General features: G+C 44.1%; 1 protein-coding gene across 1 annotated transcript in view; it reads right to left on the minus strand.

The window, feature by feature from the left end:
* VSTM2B (V-set and transmembrane domain containing 2B) overlaps window positions 1-26462 on the minus strand; it is a 29940-nt gene that overhangs the window by 1712 nt on the left and 1766 nt on the right. The window contains exon 4 of the mRNA XM_090062610.1: window positions 25871-26279. Coding sequence (XP_089918736.1) covers window positions 25871-26279 — 409 coding nt within the window. The remainder of the gene's footprint in view (window positions 1-25870; window positions 26280-26462) is intronic.

Here is a 26462-nt window from a genome sequence, read left to right on the forward strand (position 1 = left end):
ACACTGGGAGACCTGGAGTAAAAAATAACCGCTGCAAAAAAATCACCGCCAGAACGGGAGTCTGGCCAGCCAGAGCCAGGCTCTGACCCTGACTGCAGCCACTGCTGCCCTAGGAGTCCCTCAGGATCCCAAATATGTGCTGCTGCTATTTGTCCTGCAAGAAACACATGTCTCTGGCATAGGCGCTGACTCCATGGGTGCTCCAGCACCCACCAAAAAATATTGGTGGGTGCTCAGCACGCACAGAGCTGCTTGCAGACATTAAAAAAAAACAAACCACACACTTTACCAGAAGAAGCAGCGCATGACTTTAGCCTGGATCAGCAGTATCTGTATAGCATTTCAGCAGGACTTTTTGGCACTTTTATTTAAGTTGATTCAATCAGCTATTAAAGTGCCCAAAAAAGCCTACTAATGTGCCCAATCTATAAAGATGCTTTTGAGCAGCATTCAGGCTTCCCAAGTTTCTCTACAAACTAAATATTAGATACAGGAAACTTGTTATTTGCGGGCTCAGCCTTTGTGGTTTCAAATATTCATGAATGCCAAACCTGTATCTTAAATACACTTAAAGGAGCTCTTTGGGAGCTCCACGCTTGCCACCGGGCTCCGGTCACTGCCGGAGCAGCCCTGCCCCCGCCCAGCCGCCAGGGGCACTGAGTTCATGAATGCAGAGCCCTATTCCCCGAGGATACAAGAAAGTATCCCCCACGAATGGCGAGGGTTACCTGTACAATATCATGTACAAAACTTTAACTAGATGAAGGCCCATTTTAAAACTATGATTTGTTTTGCAAATAATTTTCTGCATATGCAATTCCTTCCCATAAACTGTGACAGTAAAATAAACTACTTTTATTTCTTGAAACATGATAAAAATACCTTGTAAGATTCTAGTCATTAGCAACCTCCATTACACAGTAGTTATTCGGTAACTTAGGTTGTGGTCTCATACCCCAGTCCATTATGAAAGTGTGGTGTCAACATGCTTTATGTTTGGAGGAAGCTCCAAGAACCATGTGGAAGACTACATGTGTTGCCATGTCCTTTCAGTTCTGCTTTAAAAAGGCATCTTCTTCCACAAGAAATCTGCTTTTTATGTATTTAGAATCATACTAAACAATATTTTATTGGTGCTTTTTACTTCCAGAAGTTTTGTAAGACCAATACAACTAAGACTCTATAACCTGTATTAGGACCCATCATCTATTGATTGGTATTTAGCATATGAAAAGAACTTGAGCCTCAGCTATCAGATGAAGTTTGCAGGTCCAGTAGAAGAAACATCCTTTCACTTGAAAACTGAGCTCACTAGTTGTTGTCAAGAAACAAAACCCACAGGAGCTATCCACTTCTACTGGCACAGGCCTTTTCAGAAAGGGTATCTTCAAAAGAGAGTGGTAGGCACCCTGTTTGGGAAGCATTTGTCTTGGTTTGTTATGCAGAACTGAATGAAGCGCGAGTCTCTGAAAGTGTGTCCTGTGACTCAGGCAAAGGGAATGCTTGAATGTTTGGTACACAAGGCACCAGTCTTCCTTATATTCACCCTTGCAATTACTTCATGATCCACATTTGCTGTGCCAGCAAAAATGCATTATATAGCTCAATACCAAAACAGTTATTCAGTCTCAAAATTGCAGTCTTGTAATTAAGAATTAACTTCCTCACTATCTAATTTCCAGACTCCAATGAGCATATGAGAAACCACCTTGCACAAATGTTGTCTGCCTTCACCAGTTATTGGCTTCTTAATTAAAGTCCTTCAGAGCACTTTTGCGTAAGGGAGTAGCTACTAAGCACTACCTAAGCAGTAAAAGGAACTTGGGTGCTATTTCTTTTTACAGAAAATCATTCACACATGCAATTAACTACAGTAACAAGAGAAGCAATTAATCAGATTGTTTGTAAAAGACATTTAAACGTGTCTAGAAGGAGGGAAGAAAAAGCATGGCTTAGACATTTTGACTGAGGATCCAGGAGTACTTTCTGGTTCATTTGCAGTCCTAAAACATTATGTTGTTGCAAGGGAGGCAGAAAGTACAGATGAGCAAAACAAAAGGTAAGAGGGAAAATTCAGTTTTACACACCTTTCTGCAGTGGTGTACACTTAGTTCTATTTAGGAAACATCAGCTTGACATGGGCAAGGGCCTTTGGCATTTAAGATGTACTGTAATTCAGAAACAAGAGTTCTTGTCCCTCCTTACTGCCACAATTAGCACATATAGCAGCCTGAAGGGAGCGTAGGCAGATGTCATCTAGACTTTACAGCAGCTTGCCAGGGAAGAGGATCAGCCAGTTCCACACCTGCACAGCACTGAAGTGAGAGTTTGACTCTCTATTTAGCACATACAAATCTAAATTTGGGGGAAGCTGCAGGATCACTCCCAGTGATCTTTAGCTAAACAGGACTCCTGTTTGTAGGACTGCTGTCGTTAAATTCAGAGAAGAGAAAAGGATGCTTCTATAAACAGGAAAATTGCCCATGGAAATAGCATCTAGGAGTTGATCCTGTAGAAACTCTTTTAACTGCAGTGTTCTTACAACAGGTCTCTTGAAGTGGTGCCAGCAGTACCCAGATAGGATTACTTTCATTGCTATGGTAATGATGATTATATGCCACTACATTCAGCAACTTCAGATCAGCCTGCTTCAGAAGATCATCTTTGGCCAAATTTAAATTCTAAGTAATCCTAATCTGATTTCAAGCTTTGTTAAAGTCCTGAATTAAAACAATAATTAGCACATTTTTCTGTGAAAACCCTGTAATCTCCATTTTCAGTTACTCCCCACCTCTAAATTCTGCAGCAGGATTCAAGACCACAAGGACTGCTTATTCTACAATGGAATTGAAGGTAGTGTAAAAGTGATGCTGTAGCTGTGATGGTCCTTTTTTTCCCCATTAGGATGATACCTTTTATTGGACCAACTATATGTAGCTGGGATCAAGTTAGACAAGCTTTTGAATGCAAGCTATTTTTCCTCAGTTCTCTGATCACAGGGAGCCAGGCACAGCATAGTGAAAAACACCAGAAGGGAGAGGGGTGAGAGACACTCTCAGGAGCAGCAGACACAAAATTAGCAGAAGAAAGGCAGCTAACTACTGGGAGATCAAGGCCTATCAAAAGAGAGGAGGGTCATTCTTACTTTTCCCCTGTGGAAAAATTCAAGAGTAGGAGTAAAATATAATGTATCATAAAACCAATGTCAATATTTAGTCCTTGGTTTTTAGTGTCCCGTCAGGTTATGAATTGTTGTAGCATTTTAAGTAAAATAAGCCATTTGGTTTCTTGTTTGCTTGTTTCTTCCTAAAGGCATTAGAGGCAAGGATTTCTTTTTTTGGTGCTACCTTTTACTGGACCAACAATGTAGTTGGGAGAGACAAGCTTTCAGACACAGAGGGAGTATTTACATGTTCATTTTACTGCTGAGTAGACTAATTAGCTCTGCAGTAAAGCGTCACCTTCTACACATGCACTAGTATTAGAGCACAGTAAACTCATTAACTCCACCATAAGATAGTACTGCTGGGGACAGTACTATCTTACAGCAGGATCTTTTATTGCACTGAAACACACGTGTAGATGGTGACCGGGTAGGGGCAAGATTCCTGCCTGTCACCTAGCGACATGGCTGTGCCAGATCAGCGCACTTGTGCCCCAGCCAGTCACTCTGCTGCTCTCTGCCACCACCAGGAGCCTGGGGCTGACCATTCCCTTCCTCCCTGGGGCTTGCTCCACTCCAGTTCACACTGGTGCTGCCCTGGGCATATGTGCAGACTGCACCTGGGAACAGTTTACTCCAGCTTGATCTGCTCCCAAGTTCATTGTGTCACCTTAATTTCACATGTAGATGCACCCAGAGTGACCTTCTTTATATCACTTACTGAAGGCAGTAATTCCTCTTTAAATACTTAGGACGACTTTCTTCTTTTGCATTAGGTCAATGACATGGTATTATTATAAAACTCTTCTGAGAGAAGAATCTGGTGCACAAGGATTTTGACATTATAGTTCAGTGGAAAAAGAGTTAGGCTATAACAACAAATCTGGAATGACTTGCTGAATAAATCAGGTGAAATCACACCTAACTTCAAGGGAGGAAAGAACTGCAGAAGGTAAGACCCCTATTTGAGGGTAGCAAATTACTAGTCTGAGGATCCTGCCTCTCTGAAGTTACTCCTGAAATACAGTTACTTGCAGTAGAATTTTATAGATTTTTCATAGATTTCATAGACATCAGGGCTGGAAGGGACCTCGGGAGATCATCGAGTCCAGCCCCCTGCCCAAAGGGCAGGAAGTCAGCTGGGGTCATAGGATCCCAGCAAGATAAGCATCCAATTTACTCTTGAAGGTGTTCAATGTAGGTGCCTGAACCACCTCCGCTGGCAGACTGTTCCAGACCTTGGGGGCTCGGACAGTAAAGAAATTCTTCCTTATGTCCAGCCTGAAACGGTCTTGCAGGAGTTTGTGACTGTTCGACCTCGTCATCCCTTGGGGCACTCTGGTGAACAAATGTTCCCCCAGATCCTGGTGGTCACCCCTGATAAACTTATAGGTGGCCATCAGATCACCCCTAAGCCTGCGCTTTTCCAGGCTAAAGAGTCCCATGGCTCTCAACCTGTCATTGTAAGATCTGTTTTCCTGAACTCTGATCATGCACGTGGCTCTCCTCTGGACTCTCTCAAGCTTCTCCACATCCTTTTTGAATTGTGGAGCCCAAAACTGGACGCAGTACTCCAGCTGCGGCCTCACCAAGGCCGAGTACAAGGGGAGAATGACGTCCCGGGATTTGCTCGAGAAGCATCTATGGATGCAAGCCAGCGTTTTGGTTGCTTTATTAGCCGCAGCATCGCATTGCAGGCTCATGTTCATCTTGTGGTCAATGATGACCCCCAAGTCTCTTTCTTCTGTAGTGCTAACCAACGTAGCACTGCCAAGCCTATAAGGGTGCTGCAGGTTTTTCCTCCCAAGGTGGAGAACCTTGCATTTTTCGGTGTTAAACACCATGAGGTTCTCGTCTGCCCATTTGCTGAGCTTGTCCAGGTCAGCCTGGATCACCTGCCTATCTTCTGGCGTGGATGCTTTGCCCCAAAGTTTGGTGTCATCGGCGAACTTGGCCACTCCACTCCTGACTTCAATGTCCACATCGTTAATGAAGATGTTGAACAGTATGGGTCCCAGGACAGAGCCTTGAGGGACCCCACTGGTCACAGGGCACCACGATGAGTGACTGCCATCAATCACAACCCTCTGGGTCCAACCACGGAGCCAATTTCCCAGCCAGTGGATTGTGGTGGAGCCAAGGCCACAACTGGGCAGTTTGGCCAAGAGGTGATCATGGGATACCAGATCAAAAGCTTTTTGAAGTCAAGATATATGACATCAACCTCTTCTGCCTTGTCCAGATGATAAGTCACCTGGTCATAGAAGGAAATGAGATTGGTCAAACAAGACCTACCCGCAACAAACCCGTGCTGGCTGTCCCTTAGGATGTTAGCCTGGGCCAGTCCCTCAAGGATGGCCTCCTTAATAAACTTTTCTAGGATCTTCCCCAGGATAGAAGTCAGGCTAATGGGCCTGTAGTTAGCCGGATCCACTCTCCTCCCTTTCTTGAAGATCGGCACCACATTGGCCTTCTTCCAGTCTTCAGGCAGTACACCAGAGCGCCAGGAGTTTTCAAAGATCTGCGCCAGGGGCTGGGGTATGACGCTCGCCAGCTCCTTGAGTACCCTGGGGTGCAGATTGTCAGGGCCAGCTGACTTGAAGGTATCCAGCTTCTCAAGGTGTTCCTTCACAAGGTCAGCATTTATGGAGGGTAGGGGATCCCCCTCACCCAGATTTCCCTGTCCCATAGCAAGCATGGGCATCCCATAGGACTGATGAAAGACTGACGCAAAGTACTTATTTAATAGGTTGGCTTTTCCTGGGCATCAGTTGTCAGTTGCCCCATCTGGTTTTGCAGGGGTCCAACATTGCCCTTGTTTTTCCTCTGGCTCCCCACATATCTGAAAAAGGACTTTTTGTTGTCCTTGATGCCTGAAGCTAGTTGGAGTTCAGTTGCAGCCTTGGCTTTCCTGGTTTGCTCCCTGCAGGACCGGACCAGCGCGGAGTAATCCTCCTTGGAGGTGAATCCCATCCTCCATCCTTTGTAGGCTTTCCTTTTAAGCCACAGGAGGTCTGCTAGGTCTCTGGAGAGCCAGGGGGGCTGCTGTGACTTCTTGCTGCCTTTCCTCCATGTTGGAATAGATTTAGCTTGTGCATTGAGGATCGCTTCCTTGAGGAGCAACCACTCTTCTTGAACTCCCATCTCCCTGGGGTCATGGTCCCTGAGGGCCTGACCGACAAGCCTCTTGAGCTTGTCAAAGTCGGCTTTTCTGAAGTCAAGGACTTCTGTGTTGCTGATTGACTTGCCAGCTTTACGGTGGATGGTGAAGGTGATCAGCTCGTGGTCGCTGTCACCCAGCTTCCCATCGATCACTAGGTCGCCGATTAGGTTGTCCCCCATAGCCAGTACCAGGTCGAGCAGCGCTTTGCCTCTCATTGGCCCATAGACTTCTTGAGTCAGGTAGAGGTCATCCACGCACGAGAGAAAGCTTTGCGACCACTCGGATTTTGCTGAGTGATCTTCCCATGAGATGTCCGGGTAATTGAAGTCACCCATGACAACCAAGGTCCTGGAGCAAGCGGCCTCAGTCAGTTCCCGGGCGAACTCCTGGTCAAGCTCAGGACTTTGAGTGGGAGGTCTGTAGTAGACTCCCACCGTTGTGTCCCCTGTGCCGTATTCCCCACGAATTTTTACCCAGAGGGTCTCTAGCTGTCCATGCCGGTCGCCAACATCAGCTTGCAGGGACATGTAGCTTTCCTTCACATAGAGAGCTACACCCCGCCCCTTTTGTCAACACGATTCCTCCTGTACAGGGTATAGCCCTCTATACCCGTGGTCCAGTCATGGGTGGAGTCCCACCAGGTCTCTGTTATCCCAAGGGCATCGTATTTCTTTGCACTGAGCAGGAGGACGAGCTTGTCCTGCTTGTTGCCCAGGCTCCTGGCATTAGTGTACAGGCAGGCAAGTGTCCCCTTGGGGGCTCTCGCCTCGCCCACAGATTGTGCCAGGGCTGAGGCAGGGGTGGGCTCCCTTAAGTGCCTTGGTCTGCTGGCTTTGCAAGTGTCGCTCAGCGGGCCAGCAGTGGCAGTAGTCCCCCCATCCCCCAGCGGGCTTAGTTTAAAGCCCGGTGGAGCAGGTCAGCCAGCCTGGCTGAGAAGAGCCTCCTCCCCAGGGGAGAGAGGTGGAGGCCATCTCTTCCCAGCAGCTCGCTGCCTCTCTCGCCAAAGAGCGGGCTGTGGTCATGGAAGCCAAAGCCTTCCCGATGACACCAGCGCCGCAGTCTTTGGTTCACCGCGTGGATCCTCCTCTCCCTCCTCAGCCCATAGCCCGAGACTGGGAGGGTCGACGAAAACACCACCTGAGCTCCCAGACCCCTAAGCCCTGCTCCCAACTCCCTGTAGTGCCTCATGACCTGGCTCGGGGTGCTCTGAGCCGTGTCATTGGTGCCCACGTGAATAAGGAGCATGGGGTAGTGGTCTGTGGGCCGGAGAAGCTGCAGGATCCTCTCCGCAATGTCTCGGATGCGGGCCCCCAGGAAGCAGCAGACTTCCCGGGCTAAGGGGTCAGGGCGGCAGATTGCCCCCTCAGTGCCCCGCAGGATGGAGTCTCCCACAACAAACACCTTTCGCTTTGTCTTGGGGAGAGCGGGGGCAGTAGCTGTGGTTGAGCCTGGGTTGCCTGCGGGAGCCGGCAACTGAGCAGTCTCTGCTGGGGCTGCAAGAGGTGCGAACCTGTTGCTAAGCCCCGACGAGGGAGGGGCCTTGGTGCGGTGGGCCTTAGGGCCCTTGACCACCTTGGTCTATGCCCCTGACTGGGCAGAGCAGGAGGTCCCAGAGTCCTCCTTAGTCGCGGAGGGAGACGGCGCTCTCCCCTGCGGCTCCCGGGGGAGAAGGGCCTGGCAGTAGGAGTCTATCTCCTGCTCGGAGTCCCTGATGGCACGCAGTCTGTGGACTGTGGCCTGGAGCTCCTCCAGCTGGCGTGCCAGAGACCCCAGGAGGGAGCAGACCCCGCAAGGGGAGGTGGCCATGCTCCCAGGCCCCAGAGCCTGAAGAAGGGACAGGCAGCCCCCGCAGCCAAGAGCCAGGGGCTCTGTCTGCGTGGAGCCCGGGACCATGGGCTCCGTCTGGGTGGCCGTCTCTGAGGTGCCCGATGGGGGGGCCGCACAGCCCGAGGGGACCCGAGGGGTGCGGCGCATGCCCATCCGTGTCATGGATGTTACATTATATTTGTTGATGTAAATTTTTTGTTATTTTGTTATTGCTATTATGGCAGCACATGCAACTAAATATAATCAGAAAACAACAAAATTGTGACTAAAGTATTATACATGATTTAAAGGGAAAGCATACTACAGCTAATACATGTAAGAAAATGGCAGCACCCATTCTTACAAGACCTTTGAGCCCTACTTTTTTTTCATTCTATGGCCATACTGTTTGCGCAGCACTCTACCATCTTGGGGCGTTTACATCATGAAATGCAACATTTTCACTGTAATTTTCTGTTGAATGCATTGTTTTACACAAGTTATTCAAAGCTTTTGACCTGTAACAGTTTATCCAATTAAAAACCAAACCAAACCACTTTTAACCAAAAACTGTGTGATAGATGAGAAACAGGGCAATTCTTTTAGTTGCCAATATTGGATCTACTACCAAGAAATTCATTCTCTCTGTTTCTCAAACTTCATCCTGGAAAAAAATGTTTGAGGGGAATCGTAGAAGTTCTTTGATTCTTCTTTGTGATGCAGGGTAATATAGGAGTCTCTCAAGGCTTTTGCCATAAAACACAAAGCGGCCAACATTCTCCTATCCAGCCACAAGAGTCAGGCTCGAAGCTGATAGTAATAAAGTGTTATTCTCTAGTGGCTCATCTCAAATGAGTCTGTTTCCCCTTGCACAAGCATCCAGTCACAAAACCCACTACTGGCCTCTATTGGCACTCTTCTTTTTAAAAATCAAGAACTGAAAGTCCCAATGAGACCATTTTCTTATCCCAAAAGCTTCAGGCTTTGACAGAAGCACGCTGCTGGGGAGTTTGCGTCTGTCACGCTTGGACTTTAGACAAGCATCGACTTTTGTTTTTCAGATCTGCCAGTCCCAGACCTTCACAATCACTACACTTACAGAGGAAACTAATATGCTTAAAGAGACACTATCAAGAAACTCAAGGTCACATGATCTTCCCTACCATCTTCCACTCTATTATGCACCCACTTGTTCAGTGGCAATCAAATGAGACACACCCTGCCCCAAAAGTTTATTATATTAGTAAAGAGAAAAAGACTTTTAGAAGCAATGAAGTCTGGAACTTGGCTAGAATCTGGAAAGGCTATTGTACTATGAATTAATTTCTAATAAGTCATCCATAACAATTTAAATCTATTATCCTTAAAATATTGGTAGGAAGATTTTTTTTCCTGATATTTTCTTGAAATGTCAAAAACCCAAAAATAGACACCAGCATCAGTAACAAACGAATCAGTAACAAACTAATCAGTTTCAAGCAGAATAAAAGCAAAATAAAATGAACAGCATCAAGAGGGAAGAGTAAACCAGTTGTGAACAATTATCTCTGTGTTTATATTTTAAGATATTATTAGTAAAGAGATGCTTTAAATATTGATTGGCTTGATTTTGTTCTCTCATTCTAATTTAAATTTGGGTTAACTACCAAAGTGAATGGAATTACTACAGCTTCAGACCAGGGTAAGGGAGAGAAAAATGAGGCCCATGAATTTTAACTTGGCAGTATCCTGTTACATAAATAATTACAGTACAGTGTATACTTATTTAATTAAGGGAATGATGGGTTACACTTCATTGGAATTACTTTGCAGTTTGGGATGTCATTCTGCAAGCTGAACACATTTTAATTCTATCCTTAAAGACATACATCAGTATAGCTCTGCTTTATTTTCATTGAATTCTCTGAAATGCTGAATGCTGCAGCTGCTATCCTAGCTTTACTACTAGTCACCAAGCACTTCATCTGCAGAGTGGGGCAGTGGGATTTATTCATACTCTTTAATGTTAATGGGACCTTTCAGCTAAATCCTGATATATATATATATTTGTAGTGATGCTGTGCTAGACAATTAGTTCCTGTGCCTGGTGCTGTGGCAGTTGATGCCTTGACTATCTGAACTCCATTTGTTTCCCGTAAAACAGTGACCTTCATGGTCTGACCTGTGTGGATGTAATCCCTGCATACCCCAGCACTGCCTTTGTGTAGAGCAGAATCAGTAACCCCATTCAGGTGATAGAAATATGTTGTTGGGCACCTTTCTAAGTCACTGAATGGGATGAATCCACATGGAACCATCTGAGATGAAACATGAAGTAACAATGCTGAATTTTCCACCCACTGAGTGCTTCCACTTACGATTAATGGAACTTTTTAATTCTCTTCTATGACTACTCTGTTCACTTAACACTGGATTTATGTTCATACACTGCTAACATTGTCTACTGCTCTCTTCTCTTCTAATGCCATGTTTTGCAAGGTTCCTTGCAGACCAGTATTTATAGCTAGGTAATAAAAAAATTGCCATTTCTTATTATGTGGCTATCTGATGGAGGCTTGCCTTTACTTCATCCCATATATCTGTCACTCAAACTCCTCAAGAAAACATAAGTTAGTTTTATTTGACAATGAACCCTTATTTTTCAAACCCTCCATCATCATCTTGAAGCTCTTCAGTCATGTCCAGTTCACCCCACATTCTGCTCAAACTCTCTTACTATCCCAGCATATCCTTATTGTACTCATCAGAAATCGTTTAAGTCCTTTCTCCCTTTAGTTAAAGTGGATGTGCAAAAATAGCCTTAAAAAGTATCACAAAGTTATTCTTAACCCAACTGGGCAAACTCAAAAGGTTTCAGATAAGGTTGAAGCAGCACATGAATTATTTAGTATGTACATGGAAAAAAAAATTCAAGATTCACCCGTCACTAGTGCTAATAAGGTCTGGTAATGGGCTGAAGAGAAATGTGAGAAGTAGCACTGATTAAAGGAGATGAAAAGGGTTTTGCAGAGATTGTGTATAGAACTATGCAAGGCATATTTCCAACACTGTTGGAAAAAATGTTTCTGTGAAAATTTAGACCTTGGCAGACAGTAGCTGCCTTTTATTTTGGGGGGTTTTTTATATCACCTCTAAAAGCCTCCTTTAGCAAATGGAACCTGATGGTGTCTTAGGTACATCTGCACCGGACAATGCAACATTGTGAGGAATAGCCAAGCAAGTTCTCAACCACCAAGTTCAGTTACTGAATAGTTAGTGCTGTGCTTCACCTAGGGTGACATATCTTGCTTCTCATAAAAAGATGAGCTAGATACTACAGTAAGAAGTGCAATTAAACCCTATGCTGTGAACTCCACTCAGTCACATATCAGTTATGTGCATAATTCACTTAACTGCATAACATGATTCTGGTGCCAATTTTTTGCCTACTACTTAAATTAAAACACTAGTTAACTCCTTACCTTTTAAGCACATACACTTCTTAACTGAACAGGAATTCTTGGCCCCACTGCCTACTTTGTAATGTAATTGTACACTGTCTAACTCAGTGGCTCTCAACCTTGTTAGACTCAGATCACCCCACAGAAAATGCCAGCTCTTGAATTTCATTCATTTTCTTGACTACAGGAAAAATATTAGAGCAATTCTCCTGGAAAAACCCAAAATACCACAACAGGTCAGGAAATGTTTACGGTCATCGATTCCTTCCTGAAATCTCTGGGCTTATCCTGTGAATCCTGCTAACACACTGCATGACCCCCTGCATCATCCTTGACAGGACCTCAGGGCACTCCAGGATGCTGTGGTACCCTGATTGAAAATCGCTGGTCTAACTGCATCTTTGGTGAAACAGACTGGGAACCAAAATTCCCCAGGTTTCTAAAGCAGCCCTGAAATGGCTAGGTCCATCAATTTTAAGGCTGTTATTAAAGATATAAGACATCATGAGACAAAATTAGGAGCCTTAATGAGGTGCAAAAAGCTACAGGTAGGCTATTCCTGTAGCTAATGAGCAATACACATTCACGATGACTGCGGCAAGTGCATTTTTTGGTTAAGTGCACATGGCCTTCTCCACTCTTGAGGCTGTGCACTCAGACAAAGTGTGCGGCAGCTAGACTAGAGGGAGGAGAATGCCCATGCGAGGAAGCAATGGGGAAGTGAGGGAGTAGGTACATATAGCCTTAGTAAGCTGCTCCTTCACAGTGCTAACATTTTCTGAACAATTCCAATTCTTTGCTGGCAGTCGATTTGTTTGAGTACCCTTGGGATAATACAGGCACAGGAACTGCTAAAAGAAACATAGTATAATGCATGTTTCTCGAGGCACTTTTAATGATCAAAAGTGGATTTCTGATCACATTAGAGGTCATTACAACTGAAATTCCATTAATGCCAAATAAAATAGTCACAAAATATTAGGACTGACAATCCTTTGCTAAAATACACCTGGAATATAGGTCAGTCAGTCGCTCAATTACTCTTTATGGAAGCTTTTACATTTTCCCTTGGCTGGTGCGGTATTTGGATCATCTGAGAAAAAGATTACAGGATCAGATGAATCATTGGTCCGATCCAGTGTGACACCTCCTACATAGCACACTGGTTTCCATTTTTACCTTTTGTAACAAACTCATCGACAAACAGAAAGAACAGACAAGTTAAACTCCTGGGCCATGTCCAGATGAACATGGAAGTACAGTATGTGGCACCACAGACCAATCTGCAGCAACACACACTGCACATTCAGGTGTTCCCTGTGCTGCTACCGTGCAGCATGGGGTTTTTTTTTTTTGGACCCCAGGATCTCCCAGGGTCAAAAAAACCTGTGCCTTAAAAAACAGGGGGGATCACATAGAAGCAGCACATGCTGCCCAAAACTGGAGCTTGGAAAAAGCGCCTGGCAGGAGCCCCAAAACCATGCAGGAGCCCCATGGCTGCAGCTCCCTGAGGCCCCCAAAACCCCAGGTAATGCTGCTGGAGCCAGCACAGTTGCTGGTCCTAGCCTCCTCTTCCCCACCTGGGGTAACCTGCCATACACCAGGGTGCATTCCTTGGGGACAAGAAGGACCAACACAAGGTGTGTCACTGCTTCTTGTCCCCAGGGAAACAAATGTTTGCACTTGTGTGGACGTGGCCCTGGGTTTTACACATTTGGCAGAATGCATGTAAGGAAGGGAATATGAAATCAAGACAGAATATCTCATCCAGCTACAAAGGATTAATATGTAAATCCTGTGTCGGTAAGCTTGGAAAAGCCAGCTACCACGGCAAGTCTCAAGGGGATTGTGAGTGTGTTTAAAGAAGTTAGTGCGCTCTTATTTCCAAATAGTCAATTGCCCTTTAGGGCAGGCAGGAAAGCAATGGCTTCACAGGACAGTCTTAAGAAAAGACTAACTCTGCTTTGCAGAAATACCAACATAAGACTTACAGAGTGCTGAATCAGGTACAACTGTTGCATCTAGGAAAGCCCCCAAAACAGCTGCTCAGCTGGTTAAGTGAGCACAGCTCAAGTAGTTGCACTCTCAAATGCATTCTGAACTGAAGACACGTCCACACCAGTCATTCAAATATTTCAAATATTAGGGACCTTAAGAAAAGCTTCCCCAAATCATCTGCAACTTAATTATAACAGATTCTAATACGAAATATTAGTAGAAGCAGTATCGGGAAAGAAGAGAAATATGGATCTTTAACACTTATGGCATAGCAATTCTTGTTACGTGGCTTGTGCAGCTCAGGTACTTTCATGAGAGACTGCATTTAAATAAGTCAATAACTTTCCTTTTCTGAGACCTCAAGTCAGGCTTTTCTTCTTGGCCAATTAATAGGTCAGATTCTTGCTCCACTATCTTGTGAATAAGTATTTTGGTGTGGAATGAAGACACCAAAATCAGATAAAAATATACTGCTATGGGTACGTTCCATTTACACAGTTTCCTACTGTGGTATAACTGTGTAACTGCCACTATAACAATACTAAATTTGTTCTGTATTTCAATGATGTGGGATTAAACACAGCTTCCCCCCCACCAGGGAAGACTACTGGTGAAAGATTGTTTGTTCTTCAACTGAAAGATGTAATAAGACAATAAATTACCCTACTGGTAGTACCAGAGGTGTTAATGTAACAGCCAGTATTACAAATCTTTTCGTACCTGGTGTGGTGGCTGCCTCTGAATGAACCCATTACTGTCACACCTGAGCCCATAAAAATCAGGAGCTAAAATCCCCAAATTATGTTATGGTCTTAAGGAGAGCTCAGAAAAACAAGTTTAAGATTCTCTGTCATTCGCCTTCTGGTTCATGAGTCTTTTGAGTGCATTGTCACATTTCCAAGCTGTCCTCTGCAAAGAAATAAAAGCTGAGACATATTTACATGATTCCAAGTTCTGAAGCGTTAGGAAAAACACCAGTTATTTTAAGACTTACACTCAAATCTTCTCACTCACTGACTCTGCTGTATTAAGTATTAAACCCAGTAGTATGATTAGGCCCAGCAGTTACAAACAATATTTTACAGTTCCTGGGCCTGATACTACTGTCCCTGGAATGACTTTGTCTTCAATAGAAGCAGGCCTTAGATGTAGCTGTAATTATAATTTCAATCCGAATAACTGAAGTCAGGCAAATCTTAAGGCAAATTTATTTAGGAATTTTCTGGAAGGTGATTTTCATACCTTAAAGCAGCAAGCAGTAGCTGCATTAGCAAAGTGCTTGAGGTGTGTCTGTGTGTGGGTATGTATATGTATGTATGTAGGTAGGTATACACACAGACTTATTTTCCACAGTTTGTGACAGGACACTATTTGTGACAATGAGGACTTCCACTGTGCCCAATGGCTTAGAAGAAAGGTGCCAGGATAACAGTTTTCCCTAAAGAATAGTAAATATTAACTTCATAGTACACTTGTTAGGGCAAACACATGGACAGAATATAACACTGCATGATATTTTTAACTTGAAAACTCAAAACATGGAGGCAAAACATACATGATGATTTAAATTATGAGCACCTGAAAGAGCTGATTTTTAGATCTAAAGCGAGTAGAATATTTGAATGTTTATTAATCTACACCTGAGTATTTTACCACTGACCAATATAATGACAGGTATCTAAAATGAAAGGCCGGGTAGGTTTGCATAGTACAGACTAACTAAATCAGAGGTGTATAGCATAAACTTTTGTAAACTGAGGGTTTACTTTATCAGATAGTCTGTAAAGTACAGATCTACCTTGTCTTCTGCCTGACTTTGGACTAATCCAGTTACCCACCTCTCTATAGGTATTAAAGATATCATCTTCCCAATCAGTGATAGATACCAAAGAACAACCTCAACACGTGTTAACTTCAAGGTTAGCGTATTCCTAAATAGCTGTTCTGCTTGACATATTATACTGATCTATGAAAATATCTGAGCTGGCCACAGGATGTCATTGTAACCACTTGACTTTGTAACCAAGCTTCTTTTCTCCAACCCTGGCACAATAATCTGTGCATTACAATCACACTGGCTTCTCCACAGAACACTGCTGTTGTTCTGCCAAACAGCTCTACTTTCCAGCTAATACAATTGCCTCCCAACTGATAACAGCCTAGCAATATAAAATACTTGGTTGTTAACTGCTGTTGTGACAAATAATACTATTTTGCTGACAACCCCATTTTTTCAATACAAAGTCACTTGAATTACTTATTATTGACACATGGAACTGGTTTGCTATTATCTAATTTTAAAAAACACATAGTAAATAGCAATTGTGAACCTGCCACAACACTCACAGCTTTAGCAGAGCTAAATTAAAACCTATAATGAAGCTATCTTATTACTAGTACAATCCTGTCAGACCCCGGAAAGTAAAAGACAAACTACCTTCTTTACAGGACTATTATAAGACCCATTTTGGAGCAGATCTACAATACTTTTGCCTTTCAACTACAAACCCCACTACAGTAATACTGTTTATAACTCATACAGCTTAATACACTGCTTATATTTCTTTATTGCATCAGCATGAGGAGTATTAAATTTATGGAAATGATTTAATATTAAAATACAATCCATCCTCAGTAAGTTGGTTAATATGCTAATAACTCTGTAGCAATAAAGTGGATGCTTTGACTATGTATATTACCCATCTCTGTATACAAAACACTGATTGTAAGCAAGAAAGTGCTACACATTAAAGGTCAATTTGCAAAATAGCTACTAAAACTGTTCTTGAAAAAACTGCAAATGTATTTGTTTGCCTGCACAAAAATCTGCTTATGTCCATGCAAATATATAGTTGGATACATAGACATTTGTGCCAACAGTTTTCCACGTACTAATACCTGTCTTTCACTCACAAATGAATGCATGGGCAAGTACTATGGATACAATTTAGAAGTCTGTTAAAAAAAACTAACCCCAAAATTGTATGGCTCTCACTTCAGCTAAAAAGAAATAGGGACCTAGTTTCTATTACTTTTTAAATACTTTTTCTTATACAGTTTCCTACTTAAACACATTAGATAGATAGATAGATAATTTGCCATAGGTCACTACAGACCAGCACAGTTTTGCCTATATGGAGCTCTAGGGAACACAGGCACTGCATGTGAATAAATCACGTTTTGTAATAAGAAAACAGCATACATAGTCTAATGCGTTTCTACTGCAGACCTTGAGAGACACTGCAGCAGAGCCCTTGCTTTTGTCCAGTCTATGAACTAATCAATATTACAGCACAAAAAACAAGCATTTGACCTCACTTATCCCTACTGGAAACCAAGGGAGTCCTTAATTTTCCAAGCCTTTAAAAATGCTAGGGATGTGTTTTTAATGAGAAATTCCTTTTGCATGTTTATTACCCAATGACATTTAGAAGCTGTCTTCTTTCAGTTATGCCAGTGTATTCTGCTATTGTATTCAATGCAGAGGAAAAGCTGATGTGATCTGTGTCCTATTTACACTGTGCAATGGCAATGGTCAGTTTCCTGGGACGGCTGTGCTGTCTTATTAAAAGCATTAAGGTGGGTAAAATCAATGTGGACACTGGAGAGCTGGAAGGATGGGAGATGCAGGCTGAAGAATAAGCTACATGGACTCTCCTTTCCTTTATGAAAAGCTAATGGATGGAGGTAAGTTAGCTACATGGGCAGCCTCTCTGACTGGCAAAAGCCAGCAGAGTTAAAGACCCAAAGTGTGGTCCTGAACCATGATGGTAAATAAATCCTAAACTGAACCTAAAGGCAATCTGAACAGAGGGCTTCCAACAACCGCAGCTCCCAGCTCACAACAAATCAAAGTGCTTTTATTCTCCAGCTTCTTTGTCCAGACAACCTATCTTCCACTCCTCAGCCCCTATAGCAGGCCCTAACATTTGCTTATGAACAGTCCTCACTTTCCCGCTGTGGATCGTTTCAACCAGATTCTGTGGCTCCAGGCTCTGAGGCAAGGCAAGGCAAAGCATGCTAGTGCATATGCACTTCTGACTGGTGTCACCAAGAGCTCTGCATGCAAAACGACTGCAGAATTGAGCCTTAAAGTTGGCCACATCATCTCATAATAAATGTTCCAATAGATAAGGGGGGAGTAGATATATATATATATATATACACACAAATATACGTATCTTCAACAATAGATATGTTGGAAGATAGGGTGAGCAGAGTGACTTAGACACACTGGAGGATGTGTCTCATGAGGTTTGCAAGGACAAGTGCAAAATCCTGCACTTAGGATGGGACAATCCCATGTGCCGGCACAGGCTGGGGGCTGACTCACTGGGCAGCAGCTCTGCAGAAAAGGACCTGGTGGGGTACAGTGGACAATAAGCTCAGTAAGAATCAAGAGCGTGCCCTTCCTGGGCTACACAAGTAGGAGTGTTGCCAGCAGGTCAAGGGAAGTGATTATTCCCCTCTATGCACTGGTGAGGCCACATCTGGAGTACTGTGTTCAGTTTTGGGCCCCCCACTATAGAAATGTTGTTGACAAATTGGAGAGAGTCCAGTGGAGGGTGACAAAATGGTGAGGGGGCTGGGGCACAGGACTTATGAGGAGAGGCTGAGAGAGCTGGGCTTATTTAGTCTAGAGAAGAGGAGGCTGAGAGGGGATTTAATAGCAACCTTCAACTACCTGAAGGGGGTTCAAAAGAAGATGGAGCTAGACTGGTCTCAGTGGTGGCAGATGATAAAACAAGGAGCAATGGTCTCAAGTTGCAGCAAGGGAAATTTAGGTTAGATATTAGGAAGAATTTTCTAACTGGGAGGGTAGTAAAACAACTGGAACAGGTTACCCAGAGATGTTGTGGACTCTCCATTCTTGGAGGTTTTTAAGACCCAACTAGACAAAGCCTTGGCTGCAATGATCTAGTTAGAGATGATCCTGCTTTGAGCAGTGAGTGACTGGATGACCTTTTGAGGTCCCTTCCAACCCTAATTTTCTACGATTCTATAAGGCACAAAAAGGATTTCTTGAGCATCCAGCCACCAAAAATTTTCTGCAGTCATTTTATTCCTTATTAAGGAACATGTCATCTCTGCATTGAGTTTGCATCAAATATGCTTGAAGTGCTGCAAGAAGAAGTACATTTTCCTGCTCTGTATTCTTGTCTTTATTTTATTTAAAGGTTTTTACTTCAGAGCTTTGGGGACAGAGATCAAACAACTAAACTGGAATTCTGAAGCTGAAGTTTGTTATCTGCATTCCAAGCATAAGTTTTCTTAAAATTTCCCTCAAAGCCAGCATCCAGAAGTTATTTGGTGCACATTTTAGATATTAATTGGTGGAATATGGTGCAGAAAAATCTGTCTTTGAGAGGAACACATGGATCTATCACTTAGACAGACAATAGAATTAATCTTATAGTTATGGCACTAAATTGAGATTTAGGAGACTAGAGTTCAGTTTCCAGATTTGCCATACCCTGGCTAATTACTTAATCCTCTCTCACAACATTTGTACATGTTGTTAATCTAGACTGAATACTGTTTAGGGATGGGCTGTGCAGTCTAGTGTACTGGGGCCCTGATGTTAGCAGGGGACAGATACAGTATTTAACCCTGTATTTAAGATGACCCCCCCCCAATAATTAGGTTTCTAGACATGGAAAATGTATCTACGTTATAATTATCCATGTACAGAATCTAATTATTGAAGAATTAGATTTGGGAGAACTGGCACAGTGGGGAGACTGGGCACGGGTAGGGCCTGCGGCTGCAGGGGAGGATCAGCAGGGGGTGCAGAGGCAGGGGAGGGCAGGCAGCAGCTGTGGTTCTGACTCTAACCCACGGCTGGGGCTAAAGCTGGAGCTGAAGCAGCTGTCTGCCCCACACTGCCTCATACTCAACTCTGTCATGGGGGACTTTCCTCCCCATGTTAAAAGGGGAAAAGGACTCATCTTCACAAGACGTTTAGTATGGAGTAGAATAATTAGCTCTGCAGTGGAACATCTTGGTCTACACATGAGGAGCTATTAGGCTGACATAAACTAATTAACTCCTCCATAGGTTAGTATGGCCAGAAACAAGTACTACCCTATGGCGGAGTTATTTACTCCATTGCAACGCACATGTAGATGCTGACTGGGGCATGAAGATGCTACAGTGTGGGGCTGCCTACTGGCTAGTCCTGCACTGTAACACCCTCAAGCCCCAGCCAGTCCTTCTGCAGCACTGAGATGGGCTGGCAGGCTAACTCCTGCAGTCAGGACGCTGCCTCCCTGGCTCAATGTGCTGTGGTCCTGGGCGCAGGTGTAAACACTGCACCCAGGAGCAATAAGCTCCAGCACAAACTATGCCAGAGTTTATTGCGCTGCACTAATATTCACATGTAGACATGTTCACTGAGCAAGAAACAGACATGCTTTCAAGATTTGTAATGCTCCATATGATGTTGTGCCTCAGCCTCCTTTTTTTTTTTTTTTTTACAATTTTAAAATTTAACTTTTAAGCATTCAATTTTTTTAAATATATTTTTGGAGCTGCAGCTATTATAAAACTGCTATTATAGGGGTCAGCAATGTTTTCGGGCAGAGTGACAAAAGCACCTCGAAACCTTGACTTGTAAGATGTTGGCATGCTGGGGCAGATGGCGGGGGATCTCCAAGGGGACAGATTCTCGTCGTGGCAGCGCAAGCCTGGCCTCTTTCCCACTGTCCACCCTGAGGCATGCATGCCAAGCAAAATGCCTTTGCATGCACTGTGGCACCTGCGCCAGGGGTTGCCTTTCCTTGTGCTATTATAAATAATGACACTGGCTATATATCTTTGTCTTTCTTACAACCCACATAGCAAGTTTACGATTTTTACATTGATTTAATCCACCTTACTAGTAGACAAGCAATAATCTCTCCCTTATATCACATCTTTGGTGTCTGTATATATTAATTTAAATATTACTGAATAATCTTCCATTAGTGCAGCTAATATCTCTAACATGGTACAACACCTTTGTTATGTTAAATTTGCTCTCTTCCATATTGAAACAAGTTGATCTGAATTTTATACCAAGTCTGTGTCTGACAACCTGTTCCACAGTAGATTCTCTATATAGACCTAGCTTCCTAAGTGAAACTATGTGCCCCATAGAACAACTGTAACACAGTTTCATTTGTTCTAATAAATGCATTTTAAATAAAATTAGAAGATGTAAAGATCTGCCTTTTTGCCTTGGGATGCATGACTGGGGCTCCAATTAAAGTCAACAGGAGCCCTGCAAGCACATCTGAGGGCAGCCTTTTATCTCTAATCAGAGTTGTTGAAAAACAATACATATGAAGCCCTATCTACTGCACTAAAGCTACTAGGAAGCCTTCTACACAAAGGGATAATAGGACTGGGAACCAAGTAATCAAACATAAATTAGCCCATACCATATGCTCAGCTTTTAGACAGAACTCCTTAGTGAACAAAATGAGAAATCTACTTCAAAAGGGATGCCCAGTGTAAAAACTGATGGAGCTGGCCCATTTTTGCTTTATTCAGTAACAAAATCTCCATGTAATTTAAGAAAAATAGGATTAGTTCTTTTATAAGGACAAAAAAATTATTTGTACGAAAACATTCAATTACATAATTTGTGCACATACATTTTTTTGCACAAAATTTCTGTACATGCCTAATTTATATTGTATTTGTTTTTGAAACTCAGAAGGAGATAAGTAGGTATATGTGCTCTGCTAAATTGAATGGGTTGTGGCACAGACATTATTTTATTGTCTAGCCACTGCTACAATAGGAAACTTAACATACCATACAACTGACACCCTATGCATTTTGTTTAAGGGCAGTATTTCCACTGAGCACTGTGAGAACATCAATCTTTTTGTTTAAAAATATTTACAGAATATAACCCAAAGTATTTACAATATATTGTTATGGACTTCTTTCCACCAAAATCCAATCTGTGTGTTAGGTTGGTAATATTTTATTATAAAACAGCATGTATTGATAAGTCAATGAAACACTGCTTTATAGGATAGCATTATGGGCAGTTGCATTGAAGGACACAGTTCCACATGTACAATAGGAACTGCAAGGCAGCGTTCTATGCTATCAGCTTTAGCTGGTATCATATTAATGAGTTCGTATTTACCCTTATTTTCTCCCTGCTTTCCTTATGTATGTGTGACATCCAAAACACTTTTCCTGATACTTAACTTCTGCCCCTTACTGACCTTTCCTAATCCATTCCCTTGAAAATTTACCATTAAGGACTCCCATCCTTCATGAATCTGATACAATGTTTATTACTGTACTAAGAAAATACCCAAGAGCACACTGTATACTAGACGGAGGAAAGGAGCTGTACTTTTGGATGTTAATGGCATAGTGGTGCAGCAGGAAGCATGTACTGCATCATTTACTAGATCCAAACAGAGGTTTACAGAAATGGAGTAGCACAAGTTCATAGTGCAGTTTTTACATCCCTGATCTCACTCTGAATTTAGCTATTCATTCTGGGATTTAGCTCAGGCAGCAATGCCACTGCAAACCTCTCCAATTACCACTGTTCTCTTCCTGCCTTAGTTTTGCACCATTTGTAAATGTTTATTAGTCTGTGCTCCCAATGGTCTTCTATATACATAACACTCACTTTCCCGCTCCCTACTTTCTTTTGTGAGAATCCACCCTATGGGCACAGTATGCATAGTGATACTGAAGACCCTTACAAGAGTTCTCTTGAGCTTTTTACACAAGCTATTTAAAAAATCTTCTATTTCCACAGTTATTACTGTACTGCGTGTTCATAAGCCAGCACACATTTTGATCTTGCAGCCTCATATGCTTCTGTGTGTGTAAAGTTTTGACTCATTGCAGAAGCAACAAAGATGCTGCCATGAATGAGTAAACTCAATAGAGGGCTTCTTGTCTGAGAAAGAGGGAGAGAGAAAGAAAAAGAAGCCATTCTTTAGCACTCCCTCCCTCCCTCCCCCTTCCCCACATAACCAGCTCATGCAAAATCTCTGCTACCAAACATTTATTAAAGAATAGATTAGAAGCTCTGTAATTCCAGAGTGACATTTCTTCAGAAATGTTTTAGAACAAGAAGTTAGTGTTTGTCCAAGATGTTGGTAGCGTTAGTGAGAGCCCTCAAGAGCAAAATCTTCTATTTCTCCACAAAAGCAAGCAAAACACATGCAGGAGTACTGTCAACTTGCACATCAGTATTATACCTATGAGCCTTAGTTTGTGCAGCAGGGACCACTTCTAGGATGGATACAAGTCATTCTGCATCTCCATTCAAATCTCTCCTACTCAGCACTAGTGTTTTTTAGTCTGCAGACACCAGTTAAGCAAATTTGCAAATGGCTACTGAGTTATTTCACAGGGCTGGCTGGACCTGATGATCTCACGAGGTCCCTTTCAGCCCTAAACTTCTGACAATCTGTGAACACTCATCACCGATTAATATTTTTAATCGCTACCAACCCAGCATATATTTAAAACAATAAACTAGAGATCTGAGTCTGTAGGTTACTATCTCCTGAGCCATGCTAAGGGTCTCCTTCCAGCACTTTCAGAATCATTTTAGGGAGACTGGAGTTGTGCAACGCTGACAAAACTATAACAGATCAAAACAGAAATTTTTGTTGGGTAAATCAAGTGGAAGAAAGGTATGGTATCTTTCCAAAAGACACCAACATAGAATACAACACTTGACATCTCTGCCTGTAAACAAAAACAGTCGCTGTAATGCTTATTATAGCAGGAGGCATGCAGCAGTCACTAAAAACTACCCAAGCTCTCTACCACCACCTCACCTTTGGGCCTGAAAGGTATCTGGCTTGTTCACCACGAGGTGGCAATGTTCACTGATGCTAGTGCATGCAAAGAGGATGCCACAGCAGGAACCTTGGCTTAGCCTACTTTGTAGAAGCCTCCAGATGGAGACACTCCCAAACAAGGGCTACAAGACACCTTTCAGCTTTCCACCACCTCTTCCACTTAAATCAGTCCATTAGCTCCATATCTGGTTGCAAAGCTTACTTATATTTTATTTTCTGGAAATTAACCTAGCCTCAAAATGAGACAGCAGTGACATATCACCTAACCAAAAGTATGCAAAAAAAATAATAAATCAGGATACATTTCACTTTTAGATGATCTGGGCAGGGGATCCTGCCCTAACAAACACATCTGACATGCTCTCTTGGCTGCACATGCTCATGTCCATCTGTTAGGGTGGAACTGTGCCCGTTTCAGTTCATATGCACTATGCAAACAGTCTGCATAAGACTATGTAGCATAAATATCACCTCTTAAATAACAAGAGCTGTCCTTTTGTCAGCACTGAAAAAATCAGCAACAAAAGGCTTCTTGCTCTTCTATGGATCTGCTAAGCTTAGGTCAACAGTGGAAAGAGAAAGATTTGAAAATAACAGGGCTATCTGTGGCTTCTGAAAAGACAATGCATACGTTTAATCAAAAGAACAGCTTGTCACCACTCTGTAGTTCAGTTTAATTCCTTAGGGTCATCATCTGCTACACAACTGTCTACAACCAGGGGCAAATACAGCTCCTTTTAAGGAACGTCTTCATTTCTCTTCAGATGTCACCAACAGTCAAATGGAAATGTCACCCTGAATAGCCCAAGTGGCTGGCCAACAAAATGATACCTAATATTCCTTCCCATGATACAAAGCGACTCTATAGTTTTCTCATTGCCTCTCCATAAGAAATCCACTTGGCTCTCTGAAGTCATGGCGGTAAAAGTCATGGAAATCAGACTGCTACTAAACTACAGCTAGATCCTGCAGTGATAACTGACACGGCCCGTTTCAATCATTGTGAGCCAAAACCTGTAAATGTTTGTTATCCAGCAAACAGACACAAACAAATCTGCATAAATCTGTCCTTCTAGGGCAGTAAATATTTCAGGTGTCCTCAGTGCTTTCCCTGAGACGGCTCAACTGTCAGTAGCACAACTTCAGTGTGCAGCATCTTCCGTACTTACGTCCCTTGCTTTACATTATTAATTAACAGAACGTGCACAAGACATGAACTAGTGCTAGACCAAGCACACCGTACTGAATATTTCTGACAGCCTGCACAATGTCAAACGTTACGGCTTTGAACCCAAACGGGGAGAGCCTACTGCCAGTAGTGTAAATGAAGGGATATAACTGACTTCATTAGCAACAGAATTGGACAGTAGTACAGTAATATTAAAGGTAAAAGAAGGTTTTTATGTCATTTAGGGCTTTAGTGTTTGATTAACATTTACATTTGCAATCTAAGGTGTAATAATGTAATGATTTCAACAGCTGAAACGTAGACTGGGTTACATAACAGCTGATGTTTTAAGATTTCTCCATCTCAATCTTGCGAATTGCCCTCAGTGGGGCCTGGGGTTAGCCCCCACAGCTCAGCTTGTACACTGGGGCTTCATTTAATAAGCAGCTGTCGATGGAGTTGTTCTAAAGAAAGGTCCTTTTGCTGCTCCATTTGGTTACCACTGTTAAAAAATGTAAGGACAAGGCCAAGGGTAGAAAAATTACTTTGCAACTATGACATCATCTACTTCCATACTTACATAAAACACTGGTCCTAATCCTACACCCAGTGAAGTCTTCCACAAAACTGACTCCAAAACAGGGCAGGTGAGACCCTTTAAACATCGATCTGCATCACACTCCACGATGCAAGTCAACCTCTTCACCTGCTTCCCTATTTGCAGAATTTGGCCCACAATACTACCTTACTGAAATTCCTTTCCATGGGAAATCAAGCAGTCTCCTGTCCATTTTAAACAGAATCCCTTAAGATTATTTAGAATTACTACCATAATAACCCCCCCGAACTTTTCTGTGGTTGGTTTTGCAGATGCAACATTCACAACCGCCTGCCCTTTCGGTCAGACACTACTGCCGCCCGATTTTAATCCCGTTATTTGAAACGCAAGCCATGTCCATCTCGATCTTTGGAAAGGTACCTCCGCTGCAAGCCTCTGCAAGGGACCGGGCAACCAATCCGATACAGGGGAGGTGTTTATTAGCTGTGGCACCCTAGGCCACCTCTCCATCACAGCACAAGAGGGAAGCGAGCGTGCCAGCCGTGGCACACCCATGGGGGGGGGGGCAGGTAGGAAACCGATCTAGTTCTCAAGCAACGCCCAATCCCTGCTCGCCCAGCCCCGCCCTCGAGGTGTGGGCGCTGACCCCCCGTGCTTCCGGCTCCCGCCGCCCCGCCAGACCCGGCCCCGCGCTGCCGCCGCGGCTCGCTGGGTGCCGCTGCGCCTCCGCCGCCTACCTGAGCCGTGCTGCTGCCGGAGGATGGCCGCCTTGCCGGGCGGCGGCGAGGCCGACGAGGCCGCCGCGGTGGTGGCGGTGCCGGGGGCGGCGGCCGGAGCGGAGGCGGCGGCGGCCCCCGGGCCCTGGGGCGGGGGCAGGCGCTTGTCGGGGCCCGGCTCGGCGGTGGCGCGGCCGGCGGGGCTGTGGCGGCGCGGCCCGCTGCTCTGGATGTGCGACACGGCCTCGGCCGCCTGCATGTCGGGGGGCGCGAAGCGCGACAGGACGCGCAGCAGCGCCTGGGCCTTGTGCTCCTGCGTCTCGTCGTCGCTGTAGTCCGACACGCGGCACTCGTACGCGCCCTCGTCCTGCCGCCGCACGTGCGACAGCCGCAGCCGGTGCGAGATGTCGTTGCCCTGCACCCGCACCGTCTGCAACACAGCGCGCTCAGCGGCGGCCCCGCGCCCCCCGACCCGGCCGCTGCTGCCCTCGGGGCCGCCCGCGGCCTCCGCCCCGCCCCGCCCCCCCGCGGCCGGGATGGGCCCCCGGCGCGCGGCCGGGGCGGGGTCCGCAGCCACGCGCCGTGCTGGGGGGGGGGGGCGCACGTGTGTGTG

This window comes from Crocodylus siamensis, chromosome 9 (assembly GCF_052110815.1).
Source record: "Crocodylus siamensis isolate JL-2025a chromosome 9, ASM5211081v1, whole genome shotgun sequence".
In the NCBI taxonomy this organism is placed as follows: Eukaryota; Metazoa; Chordata; order Crocodylia; family Crocodylidae; genus Crocodylus; species Crocodylus siamensis.